At 42.6% G+C, this 20103-nt stretch overlaps 1 protein-coding gene across 1 annotated transcript in view; it reads right to left on the minus strand.

Moving 5' to 3' along the window:
- Window positions 1-16891: 16891 nt before the first annotated feature.
- Window positions 16892-20103, minus strand: part of LOC123997688 (inactive phospholipase C-like protein 2) — a 63802-nt gene continuing 60590 nt past the window's right edge. Inside the window, 1 exon segment of the mRNA XM_046302160.1 lies at window positions 16892-18512. Coding sequence (XP_046158116.1) covers window positions 18306-18512 — 207 coding nt within the window. The 3' untranslated portion in view covers window positions 16892-18305.

Here is a 20103-nt window from a genome sequence, read left to right on the forward strand (position 1 = left end):
TGCAATAAAATGCTAATTAATTACTTAAAAATCATACAATGTGATTTTCTGGATTTTTGTTTTAGATTCAGTCTCTGACAGTTGAAGTGTACCTATGATAAAAATTACAGACCTCTACATGCTTTGTAAGTAGGAAAACCTGCAAAATCGTCAGTGTATCAAATACTTGTTCTCCCCACTGTAGGTTGCAAAATAGTTGGGAAGAGATTTGCGATGTACCCATTCCATGGCACATGCTTTATGAATTTATACACAAACGACACCAGATTCAAAACTTTAAATTATTATACAAAATTTTACAACAAATAGAATGTTATATATGGGGGATACAACCATCCCAGCTCTCCAGATTTTGCTGCGACGAGACAGTGTCATTAGATCATTTGTTTTGGTACTGTAACGAGTGCGCTGAGAGTCGGGAAGCAAATTCAGGGAGTGAATGTTTTAATAAATAAAAGAAACAATGAACACAAAACACAAACAACGCACCGACAAGAATTCAGAGTCAATAACACCTGAGGAAAGAACCAAGGAGAGTTACAGATATAGGGAAGATAATCAAGGAGGTGATGGATTCCAGGTTAGTGTCATGAGGCACAGGTGCGCGAGACGATGGTGACCGGTGTGCGGGATAATCAGCAGCCTGATGACCTAGAGACCGGAGAGGGAGTATACGTGACAGGTACTTTTCATTTTCAGCTTGTTTTTTGTCATATGTTCAGGAATGGCTAAAGAATTGCAACATTTACCTGGAGCTAACTCTGCAAATAGCACTGCTGGGTGATTTGAAAAGTTTCAGTCAATCGATCGGTAATATCTTCTTAGGGCTGCAATCCAATTAATGGGATGATATGACAACAGCCAGTGAAGGTGCAGGGCGCCAAATTCAAAACAACAGAAATCTCACAATTAAAATTCCTCAAACATACATGTATCTTATACCTTTTTAAAGGTAATCTTGTTGTTAATCCGATTTCAAATAGGCTTTACAGCGAAAGCACCACAAAGAATTATGTTAGGTCACCACCAAGCCACTGAAAAACACAGCCATTTTTCCAGCCAAAGAGAGGAGTCACAAAAAGCACAAATAGAGATAAAATGAATCACTAACCTTTGATGATCTTCATCAGATAACACTCATAGGACTTCATGTTACACAATACATGTATGTTTTGTTTGATAAAAAAAATCTGAGTTTACATTGGCGCGTTACGTTCACTAGTTCCAAAAACATCCAGTGATTTTGCATTGCCACATCGATTCAACAGAAATACTCATCATAAATGTAGATGATAATACAAGTTATACACATAGAAATATAGATATACCTCTCCTTAATGCAACCGCTGTGTCTGATTGTTTTTTTAAATGATGGAAAAAGCAAACCATGCGATAATCTGAGACGGCGCTTAGAAAATAAATAAGACTTTCCGCCATGTTGGAGTCAACAGGAACCAGATATCACATTATAAATATTAACTTACCTTTGATGATCTTCATCAGAATGCACTCCCAGGAATCCTAGTTCCACAATAAATGCTTTATTTTTTCGATAATGTCCATTATTTATGTCCAAGTAGCTACTTTTGTTAGCGCGTTAGGTGCACATATCCAAACGCTCGTGCAGGTCCAGCCGAACGTCGGACAAAAACTTCAAAAAGTTATATTACAGGTCGAAGAAACATTTCAAACTAAGTACAGAATCAATCTTTAGGGTGTTGTCATCATAAATCTTCAATAAAGTTCCAACCGGAGAATTCCTTTGTGTCTAGAGAAGCAATGGAACGCATGTCGATATCATGTGAAATGCGCGTGACCAGGGTATGGCTCTCTGCCAGTAACCTGACTCATTCAGCTCTTATTCAGGCCCACAACACAGTAGAAGCCTCATTCAGGTTTCTAAAGACGGCTGACATCTAGTGGAAGCAACTTCATCCATATACCACTGTGAATTCATTAGGGCCTGGGTTGAAAATCGACCAACCTCAGATTTCTCACTTCCTGTTTGGATTTCTTCTCAGGTTTTTGCTTGCCATATGAGTTCTGTTATACTCACAGGCTTCATTCAAACAGTTTTAGAAACTTCTGAGTGTTTTCTATCCAATACTAATAATAATATGCATATATTAGCAACTGAGACTGAGGAGCAGGCCGTTTACTCTGGGCACCTTTCATCCAAGCGACTCAATACTGCCCCTGCAGCCATTAGAAGTAATATCTTAAGATCTTTAATTTACAATTTGTAGGAACTATGAGAATAAAAAGGTTCAGAACCTTTGTGAAACATCACAGCACAGTTTAAAATAGAAAAACTGGATGGTCTTCAGAGATAGATGGGATGGGACAAAAGACAACTATTTTAAAATATACTGTCTCGGTAAAATGTATATAGTATGTACAGTATAAGCTGGAAGTAGAAGTCAAATGTTGTTGTCCGTTAGTTTACTCCAATTCGACCATGAAGGCCTGATTCACGCAGTCTCTGAACAGTCGATGTTGAGATGTGATTGTTACTTGATCTCTGAAGCATTTATTTGGGCTGCAATCTGAGGTGCAGTTAACTAATGAACTTATCCTCTGCAGCAGACGTAACTCTGGTCTTCCTTTTCTGTGGTGGTCCTCATGAGAGCCAGTTTCATCATATCACTTGATGGTTTTTGCGACTGCAATTGAAGTAACTTTGAAAGTCCTTGAAATGTTCCGCATAGACTGACCTCCATGTCTTAAAGTAATGATTGACTGTCATTTCTCTGCTTATTTGAGCTGTTCTTGCCATAATATGGACTTGGTCTTTTACCAAATAGGGCTATCTTCTGTATAACACCCCTACCTTGTCACAACTGATTCGCTCAAATGCATTAAGAAAGAAATAAATTCTACAAATAAACTTTTAACAGGGCACACCTGTTAATTGAAATGCATTCCAGGTGACTACCTAATGAAGCTGTTTGAGAGAATACCAAGAGTGTGCAACACTGTCATCATGGCAATGGGTGGCTACTTATATATAAAATATACACTGCTCACAAAAATAAAGGGAACACTAAAATAACACATCCTAGATCTGGATGAATGAAATATTTTCTTTACATAGTTGAATGTGCTTGACAACAAAATCACGCAAAAATTATCAATGGAAATCAAATTTATCAACCCATGGAGGTCTGGATTTGGAGTCACACTCAAAATTAAAGTGGAAAACCACACTACAGGCTGATCCAACTTTGATGTAATGTCCTTAAAACAAGTCAAAATGAGGCTCAGTAGTGTGTGTGGCCTCCACGTGCCTGTATGACCTCCCTACAACGCCTGGGCATGCTCCTGATGAGGTGGCGGATGGTCTCCTGAGGGATCTCCTCTCAGACCTGGACTAAAGCATCCGCCAACTCCTGGACAGTCTGTGGTGCAACGTGGCGTTGGTGGATGGAGCGAGACATGATGTCCCAGATGTGCTCAATTGAATTCAGGTCTGGGGAACGGGCGGGCCAGTCCATAGCATCAATGCCTTCCTCTTGCAGGAACTGCTGACACACTCCAGCCACATGAGGTCTAGCTAGCATTGTCTTGCATTAGGAGGAACCCAGGGCCAACCGCACCAGTATATGGTCTCACAAGGGGTCTGAGGATCTCATCTCGGTACCTAATGGCAGTCAGGCTACCTCTGGCGAGCACATGGAGGGATGTGCGGCCCCCCCCAAAGAAATGCCACCCCACACCATGACTGACCCACCGCCAAACCGGTCATGCTGGAGGATGTTGCAGGCAACAGAATGTTCTCCACGGCGTCTCCAGACTCTGTCACGTCTGTCACATGTGCTCAGTGTGAACCTGCTTTCATCTGCGAAGAGCACAGGGCGCCAGTGGCGAATTTGCCAATCTTGGTGTTCTCTGGCAAATGCCAAACGTCCTGCACGGTGTTGGGCTGTAAGCACAACCCCCACCTGTGGGCGTCGGGCCCTCATACCACCCTCATGGAGTCTGTTTCTGACCGCTTGAGCAGACACATGCACATTTGTGGCCTGCTGGAGGTAATTTTGCAGGGCTCTGGCAGTGCTCCTCCTTGCACAAAGGCGGAGGTAGCGGTCCTGCTGCTGGGTTTTTGCCCTCCTACGGCCTCCTCCACGTCTCTTGATGTACTGGCCTGTCTCCTGGTAGCGCCTCCATCCTCTGGACACTACGCTGACAGACACAGCAAACCTTCTTGCCACAGCTTGCATTGATGTGCCATCCTGGATGAGCTGCACTACCTGAGCCACTTGTGTGGGTTGTAGACTCCGTCTCATGCTACCACTAGAGTGAAAGCACCGCCAGCATTCAAAAGTGACCAAAACGTCAGCCAGGAAGCATAGGAACTGAGAAGTGGTCTGTGGTTATCACCTGCAGAACCACTCCTTTATTGGGGGTGTCTTGCTAATTGCCTATAATTTCCACCTGTTGTCTATTCCATTTGCACAACAGCATGTGAAATTTATTGTCAATCAGTGTTGCTTCCTAAGTAGACAGTTTGATTTCACAGAAGTGTGATTGACATGGAGTTACATTGTGTTGTTTAAGTGTTCCCTTTATTTTTTTGAGCAGTGTATTTTAATGGCTTAATGACAACAAAGTCAAGGTATTGGAGTGGCCATCACAAAGCCCTGACCTCACCCTCCAACTGTATATCCACAGTAAAACCAGGCCGAAATCGACATAACCTGAAAGGCCTCTCAGCCAGGAAGAAGCCACTGCTCCAAAACCGCCATAAAAAATCCAGACACATGGGTACAAAGATCGACTTTTTGGAGAAATGTCCTCTGGTCTGATGAAACAAAAATAGAACTGTTTGGCCATAATGACCATTGTTATGTTTGGAGGAAAAAGGGGGAGGCTTGCAAGCCGAAGAACACCATCCCAACCGTGAAACACGGGGGTGGCAGCATCATGTTGTGAGGGTGTTTTGCTGCAGGAGAGACTGGTGCACTTCACAAAATAGATGGCATCATGAGGTGGGGAAAATTATGTGGATATATTGAAGCAAATCTCAAGGCATCAGTCAGGAAGTTCAAGCTGGGTCGCAAATGGGTCTTCCAAATGGACAATGACCCCAAGCATACTTCCAAAGTTGTGGCAAAATGGCTTAAGGACAACAAAGTCAAGGTATTGGAGTGGCCATCACAAAGCCCTGACCTCAATCATATGAAAAGTTTGTGGGCAGAATTGAAAAAGCATGTGTGAGCAAGCAGGCCTACAAACCTGACTCAGTTACACCAGCTCTGTCAGAAGGAATGGGCCAGAATTCACCCAATTTATTGTGGGAAGCTTGTGGAAGGCTACCCAAAACATTTGACCCAAGTTAAACAATCTAAAGGCAATGCTACCAAATACTAATTGGGTGTATGTAAACTTCTGACCCACTGGGAATGTAATGAAAGAAATAAAATATTAAATAAATAATTATCTCTACTATTATTCTGACATTTCACATTCTTAAATTAAAGTGGTGATCCTAACTGACCTAAGACAGGGATTTTTTACTCTGATTAAATGTCAGGAATTGTGAAAATCTGAGTTTAAATGTATTTGGCTAAGGTGTATACTAAAAAAATATATATGGGGGATTGGAAAGGATGCAGACGATTACATTGATGGACGTTACAATCTATCTGTAATATTGAAGTTGACCCACCCGTACAGCTGAAACTGGGTATTTCATGCTTGTAATAAAGCCCTTTTGTGGGGAAAAACAAATTCTGCCAATGCCCTCCCAGCCTTTGCCCTCTCCCAGGCCCACCTATGGCTGCGCCTCTGCCCAATCATGTCAAATCCATTGATTAGGGCATAATTCATTTATTTAAACTGACTGATTTCCTTATATGAACTGTAACTCAGTAAAATCTTTGAAATTGTTGCATGTTGAGTTAATATTCTTGTTCAATATAAATATGCTAGCTTGAAACAAACTAGTTTTTACTTGATATGAGTTTGTGCTGCTTGTGAGATCTGCCTCTTACTAATAAGCAGTCGAATTGCCCCATTCTTTGTCCCTAACAGGGAAAGACACACATGACAGATCCATCTCAAAAGTATCCTCCTACCGGTATTCAAGTCTCCCCGCCCAGCGCCCACAACCAATGGCCACTGCATGCAAGTCAGACGAGTGCACTCTTGGGGCTGGAGGGCAGGGATCGGGAATTTTCAAAGTTTCAGAAGCTTATGAAATTAACTAGTTTAATGTGCAATTCATTACCTTTAAAATAAAAACATTTAGGAGACTCAAAATCAAATGAAAAAGTAATTGATCTAATAAAATCCACAGAGCTGCGAGGGCACTTTTTCGTAAGAGGGCCAAAAAGGGCACTGACTGAGCCCTATCTGTGCATGTGCCTGGTATTGAGCTAATACGAGCCACCCCAGTCCACCTGACACCTGAGACAGAGGTAATACAGCCCGCATTACATCACCTTACCAGTTAAAATGGGTCTGCTTGTTTGGGTTCTTTCCCTACCTGTATGTATGTCTGTGCTGATGAAGGGGATACAGCTCAGTGTGTGTGTGAGTACTGCGAGGCAGGTATTAGCACTGACAGATCGCACCGTTAATGGCTAATTGTGTTTCTCATTAGGTGCAGGGGTGACAGGTGTTGTTAGTGTGTTGTGAGTTTTCCGGCGCTCTCTCATGACTTGTGCTATCTCCCCCCGTGCTCCACCGCCGATCCACACGCTAATGGCTCCCCCGAGATCTGCCATCAGCCCCTGCCCTGGGCTCGATGCAGCGAGAGGTCGACTTTAGATACTCTGTAACAGCCGTACATGAGGTCGCAGTGGGATGTGGTTTCCTGTATTATTTTGTTTGTCAGTTTTCACATATAGACTCAATCTATTTTTTTGAGTAAAGTAATATATGCATATTAACATTTGAATTATGGTTCATGGACGCATATTGGTTCTTATCTGTATACTTGACATTGACAATGCTCTCTTTCCTTTTTCTCCTGATACTTATACTTATTCAAAGAATACAACACCAACCAGCTGAACTCAATGGTACATAGTGGTCACTTGGTTGCTTGCCCCAATGAATCCTGAATAAAACAGTATTTTGTCACACACAATCAGAATGATTTACTATGGAGATAAATCCTGTTCTCTTTACCTTTCACACAACAAGAAAGAGAGTTCTAATGTACATACGATGTGAGGGTTTCAAATGAGTATTAGAAAGGGGGTTCCCCAAGGCTCCAATTTAGGGCCTGTTTTGTTCAGCATTCATCTAAATGATATCGGCAAGGCTGTGAAATACCATTTCACTGCAGAACCTATGACATTCTATAAAATGTGCGTTGAGGACAATAAAATGTTTGAGTTTCCATGGTTCGTTCCCTGACATTACACAAATTGTGTTCCCTGACATTACACAATTTGTGTTCCCTGATGTTCCTACGATGTCCCAAACTGTTTTAAAATAGTAAATAAATCGGCATGGCAGAAAAATCCATGCCTTCTTCTACATTATCTTCCTGGATGCAACTGGCTTTAGCTCCGAGGTCCTGGCCTAACCACATGGCTGAATCAGTGGGTCAGTGGTGGCAGTGATAGCTTGTCTAATAGAATATCCTGGGTTGATTGTTTTGGTGATTGGTAATTATTATTGTTGTTGAGACCCTGGTGTCCCTGTTTACCTCTCCCTGCTCCTCTGGTGAGCTGTGTTTTCACCGGCTACTAATTACAACCTGAGGCCCTGTCCCCACGCGGCCAAAGTCTGAGACGTCCCCCCAGTGTCACCTCTGTGTCCCCCACCACTGCCATTAGCCGCACTTTACAGCCAGTATTAGCCCAGATATTAGCGCCTCGCCGGCCCACCTGCTGCCCTTATGGGACACTCTCATTGGACCCCTATGTGGGTCTGTTCTGTGCTATTGGGGAATGGGGACTATCGGGGCACATTGCGTTAATAATAATAATGGCCCCCCCAGGCACTATCCCAGTCCCTACGTACACAGTCCCGCTAACGAAGTGTCTCAGTCGGTCCTGTGCGCCAATAGGCCCTTCCCCAGGGAACGGCATGTCTCGTCCACACAATGCACAATAGCGCCAACCCCTCATCCCCTGATCCCCTCCTGCTTTGTTAGATTTACTCTTCCTCACCCCCCACCCCACCTCCTTCTCTCTCTTTCTATGCTCGTTGGTCTTCCTTTGATGTCACCTGAGTAGGTTACTCTTGACTTTGTCTCTGTAGTAGACACTCCCCCCATTTCTCCCTCGCTCCCCTTGTGAGAGTGACTCCAGGGAGACCACCCCCCCCCACCTCCTTTGTCGTGAGATCACTCTGCCCCTCTGGGTATTTTTATTTTCCTGTTCACACAGCAGATCCATCCAGTGCCAATTACCTCATCATTTCCACCAACTAATTCATCAGCCTCAGCAGTGAGGCCTTCTTTCTTGCCACTAAAAATTCATTTTAAGATATATGATTTAGTGTTATATTTCCATAGAAATGTAAAGGGCATTTTTTATTGTTTACTTACCTCGTGTTTACTTTTGATTAAAAATGCTCAATGGACAGGACAAACATCTTGTTATATTGCCCAAGCCGAAAAGTGTTTAACTAAGCTTTTGAGGTCGACATCAAGTGTTCTGATTAAACATCTTATGCAACAATTGAATTTATATATACTGAAGAAAAATATCAGTGCAACATGCAACAATTTCAAAGATTTTACTGAGTTACAGTCAATTGAAATGAATTAATTAGGCCCTAATCTATCAATTCCGCATGACTGAGTACCGATATGCATCTGTTGGTCACAGAAACCTTCAAAAAAAGGTAGCGAAGTTGATCATTAAAACAGTCAGTATCTAGTGTGACCACCATTTGCCTGATGCAGCGCAACACATCTCCTTCGCGTAGAGATAATCAGGCTGTTGATTGTGGCCTGTGGAATGGCGTCCAACTCCTCTTCAATGGCTGTGCGAAGTTTCTGGATATTTACGGGAACTGGAACATTCTGTCGTACACGTTAATTCAGAGCATCCCAACATGCTCATTGGGTGACATGTCTGTTGAGTATGCCTGCCAGAGAAGAACTGGGACATTTTCAGCTTCCAGGAATTGTGTTCAGATCCTTAGACATGGGGCTGTGCATTATCATTGTGAAACATGAGGTGATGGCGGCAGATGAATGGCACGACAATGGGCCTCAGGATCTCATCACGGTATCTCTGCATTCAAATTGTCATCGATAAAATGCTATTGTGTTCGTTGTCGGTAGCTTATGCCTGCCCATACCACAACCTCACTGCCTCCATGCGGCACTCTGTTCACAGCGTTGACATCAGCAAACCTCTCACTCACATGTCTGCCATCTGCCTGGTACAGCTGAAACCAGGATTAATCAGTGAAGAGGACACCTCTCCAGCATGCCAGTGGCCATCAAAAGTGAGCATTTGCCCACTGAAGTTGGTTACGATGCCGAACTGCAGTCAGGTCAAGACCCTGGTGAGGACGACGAGCACACAGGTGAGCTTCCCTGGTGGATATATTATCTTGGCAAAGGAGAAATGCTCACTGAAAGGGATGTGAACAAATTTGTGCACAAAATTTGAGAGAAATACTTTTTTTTGTGTATGGAAAATGTCTGGGATCTTTTATTTCACACCTTATGAAAAATATATTAAAGTGCCCGTGCCAACTCCTTTCAGTAAAACCATGAATATCGGTGATAAAGGAACAACCTCTACTGTACTTCAAATAAGCCCATACTGTTAAAGCTGTGATAGGTGTTAACAATAGAACAGTACCATGGATCTCTGAGAGGTTTTCCTGGAGTGCCACAACGCCACTCACTCTTTGATCCCCCCTGGAGGCTTGGACAGGCGTCAGTAGAGGCTGGTACGGTGCACATATCTGATTGACTATGACAGTAGATCCCTGAACAAGGCTGAAGTGTCCAGACACATCTTTGTCCCCATCACACAGACCGATGTGTCGAGTAGATTTAAGTTATCTACTTGCATGTCTATACAACTTCAATCTAATCGGATATGTCACGCATGTCATACTCAAACTCTCAATGAGGTGACCTGGCAGTACACAACAAAACAGTCTGCGATATGACTTGTGGAACATTGTTCTCACACCTATATGTGGTGTGGATAGACATAAACAGCTACCGTACTACCAGTGAAATGTTTATGTTTGGATATAACACCATTACATACTGTAGTGGAGAACTTTTTTCAAATATAATCTCTAGCTTTGTCTTGACACTATCGCATTGGTCTTTTTCTAATGATAAGGGGAGGATTCCACAGTAAACTGAATTTGAAGTTGTTTCTGTCACTTTATTTGGATAGTCCCATATAGAATATGCCACATAGATCTACAGATGGTCACACTATCAACAAACTATCTGTTGATAAGCAAATGCTCGCTAAGGTTATGGTTCGGGTTAGGGTTAGAATAAGGGTAAGGGTTCTAGTTAGGGCTAGGGTAAGGCTAAGGGTTAGGATAAGTGTCAAGGTTAGGGCTAGCGTTCGTGGATAGTTAGTTGAAATGTTGTTGACAGTTATTGAACATCTACTTACCATCTACTCGGGACTATCCAAATAAAGTGTTACTGTTGTTTCTTTTAACAGACGTTCAAGCTATCTATACTGTGATTGATATAGAATTTGTCCATAATAATGTTTCACTGCCATTCTGCTCCTAGTTTACTCCTTGCCATTCATCGTGTCACTTCATCACTTAAATTGCCAATAATCTGTGCAACACAACAACAGTCTATTTAGATCTTCTCTTTCTTCTGGCAAATACTATTTAAACAACCTGGTAAACATGTCTGTCTTAATTCATTATTCTCCTCCCCATCATGATCAAGCCTCTCGATTTAATGAGGCAAATAGATATTTCTGCAGTGATTGTCTCTCTCCCTCAAAGTATTAAGACTATTAAATGGACACATCTGTTTTTAATTAGGAGCTAAAGTCACCTCGACGCTGCCTTCCATTTTAATGTACTTTGAGCAGTGATTCCATCATGCCCCCCCCCCCCCCCCCTCCCTCCTGGCAAACAATGCAGTGTTTCTCTGCGGCTCTCTGTAAACAATGGCCTAAAATTAGATAAGTAAGGAAGGATGAAACAATTCTACTGGCATACAAGAGACGCTGCAGTGCACAGAAAGGTCTATCCTGCTCATTCATTTGATTGTAGGGTTATGTCCAACAGAATAATGATGTACATTAGATAATTGTCCCATCCTTCTTTATGTAATTATAGACAATAGCATCTCAGGGATTTGTCGATAGAGAGAGTAGGCAATAGTATGAGCTGTTTCGGTTTGGTTCCTGTTGCTAAATCAAATCAAAGTTGATTGATCACATACACAGTTTTGCAGATGTTGTCGCAGGTGCTGCGGAATGCTTGTGTCTCTAGGTTCTATGTGGCCTAATAGCACCTTGGACGTTTGCGTCAGAGATTTATAGGCACAAATATCAATACATTTTGTTTTGTGGCCTTACAAATAATGCCAAAATATCAGTGATCCTCAAGATGCATAAGCATCTGCCGATCATTTGGTACCCCTATAGGGTTGCACTACCCCTCCAGTAGTGTAACCCTATGGGGGTACCATGATAAAGGTTAGTCGATGAAGCATGATGTTGGTTTTTGAACATGAGGCATATGTGCATACGGCTGCAAGCAGTCAGATCCTCACTGAAGGGAAAGGTGGTGCATTGTGGGATGCTGCTTTTGGTTAGTTGAGTAGGGAAGCAGGCAGTTGTGAGACTCCGGGAGGCAGCTCTCAGAGCCAGGTCCCTGTAGAATAACCCATAATTGGAAGGCAGAACTCATGAGCACCTATGTAGGGATGCTACGGTGCTTAATTTAGCTCCACCTGCCACCTAGTGGAGTAGAGGAGCTTTTGTGAGAGAGACTGTTGTAGTAGCTCAGGCTTTTACGTTTTAACCAGTGCATACAGTATAGGAAAGCTAGTATCTCAGGTCTTGTGCACTAGATATTAGTCTGGCCATTTTGAGTAACTGAAACTATTTGTTTGTCCTTTTGAAAGGCTTTGTTGGTGAGGTGTTCTTGATTATTTTCATTAAAAGGCATGTATTATTAATGTGGAACACATGCTGTGTAGTTGTTGGGGGTCTGAGTTCAATGGGCTAATAGACAAGCTGAATCCTGCATACTTGTTATACACTATAACAGATACAGGTGTGTTGTGAGAATTTTAATTACAAGTGGGCCTGTTGTGTATGCAGGCAGATAAATAATTATCTGCAGGGCAAATCATGTTTCTTTTAGAGTCTTTCACAGAGGAACCAAAATTATATGCTGTTTTTTCTGAGATAGCATCCAAACAATATAAGATGCCTTATGTGCTCTTTATAGAGGAACAACATGTGAATATATAACCCACACATCCATAACTGACATCCCAGTCAGTATGCAACTGTCCCCCTGTATGGATGTCTTAACCTTCAGTTTATCATATTCCCTTGTGACAACATTATTCCTGCAGTACTGCCTATGGCCACTGAGGGTCAATATAACACCTCTTATTGAAACGTTCTTACGAGGAATGTGGAGAGCATTGATTATTACCTTAAACATCACAGGCACATGACAAGGATTTGGTACTACCAAACATGTTCTAGTTTGGAAAGTACAGCTGTTTTAATTGTTTAGTTGTGTCCCACATTTTCGTATGTTTGTTTTGGTAGGCTACTATACACTGAATGTACAAAAAAATTAGGAACACCTTCCTAATATTGAGTTGCACCCCTTTTGCCCCAAAGGAGTTGCACCCCTTTTGCCCTCGTCAGGGCATGTACTCTGCAAGGTGTCGAAAGCGTTCCACAGGGATGCTGACCCATGTTGACTCCAATGCGTCCCACAGTTGTGTCAAGTTGGCTGGATGTCCTCTGGGTGGTGGATCATTCTTTATACACACAGGAAACTGTTGAGCGTGAAAAAAACAGCAGCTTTGCAGTTCTAAACAGACTCAAATCGGTGCCCATGGTACCTACTACCATACCCAGTTCAAAGGCACTTGCCCATTCACCCTCTGAATAGCACACATGTAATCCATGTCTCAATTGTCTCAAGGCTTAAAAATCCTTCTTTAACCTGTCACCTTCTCTTCATCTACATTAATTGAAGTTTCCCTCACTAACTTTAAACATCAGCTATCTGAGCAGCTAACCGATTGCTGCAGCTGTACATAGTCCATCTGTAAATAGCCCACCCAATCTGCCTACCTCATCCCAATATTGTTTTTATTTACTTTTCTGCTCTTTGGCTCATCTATCACTCCAGTATTAATCTGCTAAATTGTCATTACTTCGCTACCATGGCCTATTTATTGCCTTACCTCCTCACGCCATTTGCACACACTGTATAGACTTTTTTTCTCTATTGTGTTATTGACTGTATGCTTGTTTATTCCATGTGTAACTCTTTGTTGTTGTTTGTGTCACACTGCTTTGCTTTATCCTGGTCAGGTCACAGTTGTAAATGAGAACTTGTTCTAAACTAGCTTGCCTGGTTAAATAAAGGTGAAATAAAATTAAGTGGATTTAACAGGTGACATCAATCAGGGATCGTAGCTTTCACCTGGTTAGTCTGTCATGGAAAGAGCAGTGTTCCTAATGTTTTGTAGACTCATTTTATATGCCATGGGTGGGTTGTAAAGTGTTAGCCTAATGTGATCTAGGCCCTTTCTCTCAAAGTAACTTTGATCCTTCCCCTAAACACCCTCACCCACACTTCTTTTCACATTTGTAAAAGCATTAATGGGTAGGCCACATAAGAAATGTATATCCAGTGAATTTCTTTTTGATCACTCAAAAGCTTTCACAAGTCCTTTAAAATGTCTATTTTTGACTCAAGCCAAGTCACTTTGAGACTAATCATTTAACAATCTGAGGCCTAAGAGGAAGAGAGTCGGTCATGTCTGAGGATGACACTCACAGTTCTCAGAGATCCAGTCAAGGAGACATAATGATATTTATGAAAGAAAGTAGAAGAGTACCCTGTTTCACTTTCATTGCCATGATAAAACTGGAGTTCGTGCAGCAGTGTGACAGTGAAAGGAACGGAAGACCAGTCAACGCTGGATCCCTTATCAAGATTCTACTAGGTTAGTTACCAAAAAGATGCACAGTATTCCTCTGACAGATTTTAGGGTCAAGATGGTAGCTTGGATTGGTAGTCTGACATGGCATCGCCACTTCCCCAGGTATCTCGATTGTATGTTGATATGTAAATACATGACTTTTATGATCAGTGTGTATGGTACACATTGGTCGACGTGACAACTTCATCTGTGAGACAGACAGCGTGAGAACATTGGGTGGTCAAGCTAACAAGGAGAGCTGTTCAATGTCATTTTGACAATGCAAAACTTGAAACTCTTGATGTGGAACATTTCCACTTTACAGTTAAAATAGACAACTTGTTAAAGAATGACATAAACAGAGCGCCCTGCAGACCTGGCTTGCATACATGTGTTCCATTAAGCTTCTCTTGAGATAAGCACACTATTTGTCAGGGTGTTGTTCACTACGTTGTTAGCAGCAGACGAGCAATTCCCTGGACATGCCAGCCGCTAGCTAAACTGATAAGCAGCTGGCTATCTACACATCTCTTTATGTGGAGGCAGAAAACGACTCTCGGTGTTATAATTAGCTCTGGGAGAGCTTTATTTATTTGTTTGTGGGCCTTTTTCTCTGAATACTCTTTCTAGTCTTGAGGCTTATGCCCCCAGGCATGATTGCGGTGCTTAGTCTGCAGAGAGGCGCATAGCACTGAGTGCTCTGGATGACCAACACAGGTTTTCTACAAAGGGGACCGTCGAGCGAGAGCAATACGCTCTGGGACGTGCAGTTTAGTGACTGGAAGAGCATGAATTATTCACCGTGAAAAGATAGTATCTTTCTAATACAAGGCTACTGTTTGTTCCTCTGGTTATTCCTAGAGAACGTTGCACAGAAGCCTGACCCATAAATCAGTTATGGATCAAAAGTCTCTTTTCTCTGTGGGTTAAGAAATGTAAAATCTCTTGCTCATATCAGTGGCAGAATAGGAGTTTTGAGTGAGCATTGCAAAGGGATGAATGTGGATTGATGGGAGCAGAGCAGAGCTGAGAGAAGATACTGGCTGACTTTGGATCCATAGCCTTAGCTCAGTCCAAGGCATCTCCATGCCATCACGCCATCACGCCATCACTCGGGCGTGCCGGCCGGATGTAGCTCCCGAGAATGAGGCCTGGTCCACATCTAGACTAATGGCCTCCACTGCTTCATCACGAAGACCACAGGGAGACTCGCTTCTCAGGCCAGACCAGCGACCAGAGAATTGCACGTACAAGTGCATCTCAGGCCGGCTCACAAGTCTATTGTAGTCTACAGTGCCTTGCAAGCACAACTGCATAAACAAAACAAACACATACAGCATGAGAGGCTGTCTGTCCTGAAGCAAACGTTGTATAGTTCATTTATTAGCCAATGCATCACCCACTAAATATCTAAGTTTAGACCTTTCACAATGTTACAAAGCAGATCTATTCCAAACATTCAGATTTATTTATGGGGAATGTGTCCTCACTGGTTGTTGACGTGATCTGCGAGGCCCTGTCTTGTCTGTGGTGCGACTGACACTAACCAGACACTGTCACGGGCATCCAGAATGGCATTCGAATGGAATCCATTCCCCTCTCTTCTTTGAGATTGTTTAACAGTAAAGTTTGTATTAGTTTATACACAGGTTGCCTTGTTTTCAGGTATAGTCATAAAAAAAAAAACATTCTACCCAGATTTGAGTCATTGCTATAGATAGTACAGCTGAACCCCAATTCTCCATATGATGACTGTATGTTTAATTTATAAAAATGTATGACAAAAATACTGTTCAAAAGGTTCATCCTTAACATCACCGGGGGAACACACTACCTGCCCTCCAGGACACCTACAGCATCCAGTGTCACAGGAAGGCCAAGATCATCAAGGACCTCAGCCACCCGATGCACGGCCTGTTCACCCCACTACTTAATATCTAGAAGGCAGAGACAGTATAGGTGCATCAAAGTTGGGACAGAGAATGAGAAACCGCTTCTATTTCCAGGCCATCAGACGGTTAAACGTTCACCATTAGCTGGCCTCCACCCAGTACCATGCCCTGAATGTTAGTCATGGTTCTAACCGGGTACCACCCCGTACTCTACCCTGCATCTTAGAGACTGCTGCCCTATGTACATACTGTAGTCATTAAACACTGGTCACTTGAACAATGTTTACATACCGTTTTACCCACATATATATACTGTATTCTAGTCATGGCTTATCCTATAGAATGTCTTTTTAATGATTTGTTCTGGAGTGGTTTTTTTATTGCAAGGTATTACTGCACATCTGCAAATCTGTGTACGCGACCAATTAACTTTGCTTTGATCTATTCTAAATGCTAGTTTGTGGTGCTGTACTCTGGTTTGACTTACAGGGGACAATCTTTCTGCTTTTCTAAGAACATGTCCTGGGGCCTTTGTCCTGTGATGTGTTGGGGTGCTTGTTTTTCTGTGCCGACCAGTGACCACAATGCAGTGGTCTATCAGGGAAATAAATGGAAACAAACGGTGACAAAAAAAGAAGAAGAATTGTGTCTGTTTTTATGGGTTATCAGCTGTGCGTGCAGGTCTGTGTGTATCTGAGAACATGTGCCAGACACGCCTGTGGTTCGCTAGATATCCCTTGGCTCTTTCCACTCCTATCAGCACATTGTAAACAAATCTATGGAGATCCTTCAGTTCCTCCAGCAGCTCCATACGATGGCTGGGATATCCAGACCCTGAAGTCTCTGTCTGCCCTTGAACAGTAATAGCATTAATACAACAGAAAACAGCACACTGTAGAATGTTAATGAATGTTTATTCGGTCGGTCATTGAATCTGACACCAGACACCATAAATGATTTAACGTGGTTTATTCTGAAGGTTTCAGGAATTAACAGAAAAGCAAAACCGGTATTTTTTTCTTCTTTTTCTCTCCATCGGTAAAAATGGTTAACAACAGTTATAAATACAACTGTCACGACACTGAAGTTTGTGAATGACTTTTTGTCCCAGTGTGGGCCCAGTTAAAACACTGGTGGGTGAGATCCAGAGGTGGTGGTGGGTGGCTAAAGTTGACCAGGAGCAACGCTGTTTCAGCACTGTGGAGAGAATGAACAAAACACAAACTAGAAGCAACTGGTGGGCAAAAGCAGGTTAAGACAGATGGATGCGAGGAAGAGCAGCTCTTTCCTCACCACCTATCCCTTTTGTTGACTGATTTGTAGCAATGAGGCACAGTCGTATATGAAACCGTATTCATGAATAGGGTTTTGTTTTGTTACCAGGACGGGTTGAGAAGCTATTATTACTTTGTACACCTTACTCAAGCCTCTCACGTGGAATGGTGAAATGATACCAAAACGTAGACCTAACGAGTTATTCTCACCATGGTTCCTTCCCTAAGCAGTTGCTGGTTGTGTTTAAGACTCCGACTGCCACCCTTTGGACCACACACTGAGGTTGAAAGTCTCTATCCGTCCCTCGTCTCGACAAAGGAACTCCAGTGGGAAAGTGTAAAGGACACCACAATTTCACATCTGTACAGACAAATAAAATAGTTATTTTTCATGGACGAGCCATTTCCTTTACAAAATAAATCTTATTTCTCAAGAATACAATAATAAAATGAAGCACGCTGCAAAAAAAGTAACAGAACTCCATATATAAACATACTATTTTGGCAGACAAGAACAAGTTCATTATTGTAAACAGCTCTCGCCTCCCTTTTCTTCTTTCCTTCTCCATTGTTCCTGTTTCCTATTACATTCACAGCTCTAATTTCTGGTTGGTCAGAAACCCGTAAATTGTGCTTAAGAAATCCTTGGACCCTTTAGAGCGGCTCTCCTAGGGTCAGACCCTGGGGTCTGCCTGTAAATAAGTGCACTCTCTACAGTAGGTCACGGCTTTAAGACTGTCCCGTGGCTGCAAGTTCACTTGACCCTCCGAGTTGACCTGCAACATCTTGCTGTTGGACGTTGAGGTGGGCAGGAGGGGTTAAGGGCTTTTTGTGTGGTACCTGGTTAAGCAAAGGGAGGTTTGAGTGGGAATGGAATGGTTGTATACGGCACTGGAATAAGAATAGTTGTGTGTGGCAACGGCACTAGAACAGGTATACTGTAGTTAGGTTTGTGTGGAACTGCGGTAAGGAGATTTATGTATGCCACTAGTGTAGGGCAAGGGGCTTGGAGGTATGAAGGGTTTAGGGCGTAAGCCTTCAGTTGTCCTCCTCAGAAAGCTTGTCCTCCCCCGTGGCTTTCTCAGGGATGGCGTCCAGGCTGCGTGGTCGGGCCCTGGACTCAGAGCCCGCCGTGCTCCCTGAAGGCCCGTCCTTACTGAGGTTACAGGTGAGGGCGGCATAGTGGATCTGCTTCAGGCTCTCCTGGACCTCACTCTTTGCGTGCTTTAGCAGGTCCGCCTGGCCCTGGAGGGGAGGAAGGGACATGACAGGAATGGCAATATAGAGACAATGGAGCATGTATTAACAACTTTAATCTCCAGTTTAAACAGAAAGACACAGGGTGAAACCAATTGTACCTTCAAAAAGGTCACGAAGCGAGAGAGTAGTGTGGTACTAACTGTTTAATCTTCGTTGTATGCGGTCAGACATTGAAGTCCTACACCTCCCCAATACCCACGGAGCGTAACCGCTGCTTCTGTGTATAATGAATTATGCAGCGTAGCCAAACACTCACCAGGCACCAACTCAATTTCCCAGGGACCATGTATAAATGATGAGCCCAAACGCTCATGAGGTGAGCATGCAATTAACGCATGCAAATATCACAAATAAATATGCGGAAGGTCATTCCCCGATAATTACCCCTTGCATTGACACAGGGATTAAATGAACGGCATGAAGACCAATACATCAGACTGAGTGTGTAACAATCTAACTAACTCAGACATAGGCTCTTACTCCACCGCGCTGCAGCTGAAAAACAAATGGCAATTTAAACCTAGCTACCTTATGTCCCTTCTGTAAACAAACTCTAAAAATATAGTTTTTTCCTTATTTAGTGAAGCTCAACTGCACGGTGGAATCATAATCTCTGAAGTGTTCGCTCTGAAGTTGTTTCTTGAATTTAAATGCACTGCTTATGTCGGTCCTCAAAACAAACATTAAGTTAAACCTCTTACATGTAACTAAATGTAATCGAAAGTGTAATCATCGTAATCCCCAAAGGTAATTATTTATCATGAGATAAACAATAACTAGTAATGCGGCATACTCCAAGGTTAAACTCTCACTTTTCTAGTAAAAATAGTTATAAATTGCAGAGGTGTAGTCACTATTGAGGACACAAGCTTAATTACACAGATCATATTTGGATTATTTCCTATTCAACAAAACTGTATGTATAAGGCTTGAAATTACATTTTTTCAAATCCATTAAGATTTCACCTTCTTTAGAACTGTAAAATACATATTTGTATATTTACTGTTAGAGGAAAATGTAGTGTTAGAAAAGTTTCTAAAGGTCTCTCGATCAAAACGTCGGCCCCATCGCATTGAACATCTCTCGGAGCTCTAGCTTCACTTCCTGAACCTGTTAGGAACTCGCCTTTCATCTCATTTTAATATTCTCCATCTACGACAAACAAATGATTTGTTAATTTATTAATTATTTTAGAAATATTACATAAGTATTCAGACCCTTTACTCAGTACTTTCTTGAAGCACATTTGGCAGCAATTACAGTCGAGTCTTCTTGGGTATGACACTACAAGCTTGGCACACCTGTATTTGGGAGTTTCTCCCATTCTTCTCTGCAGATCCTCTCAAGCTCTGTGAGGTTGGAGGGGAAGCGTTGCTGCACAGCTATTTTCAGGTCTCTCCAGAGATGTTAGATTGGCTTCAAGTCAGGGATCTGGTTGGGCCACTCAAGGACATTCAGAGACTTGTCCCGAAGACACTCCTGCATTGTCTTGGCTGTGTGCTTAGGGTGGTTGTCCTGTTGGAAGGTGAACCTTCACCCCAGTCAGAGCTCTGGAGCAGGTTTTCGTTAAGGAAC

The sequence above is a fragment of the Oncorhynchus gorbuscha genome, linkage group LG15 (genome assembly GCF_021184085.1).
Source record: "Oncorhynchus gorbuscha isolate QuinsamMale2020 ecotype Even-year linkage group LG15, OgorEven_v1.0, whole genome shotgun sequence".
Classification (NCBI taxonomy): Eukaryota; Metazoa; Chordata; class Actinopteri; order Salmoniformes; family Salmonidae; genus Oncorhynchus; species Oncorhynchus gorbuscha.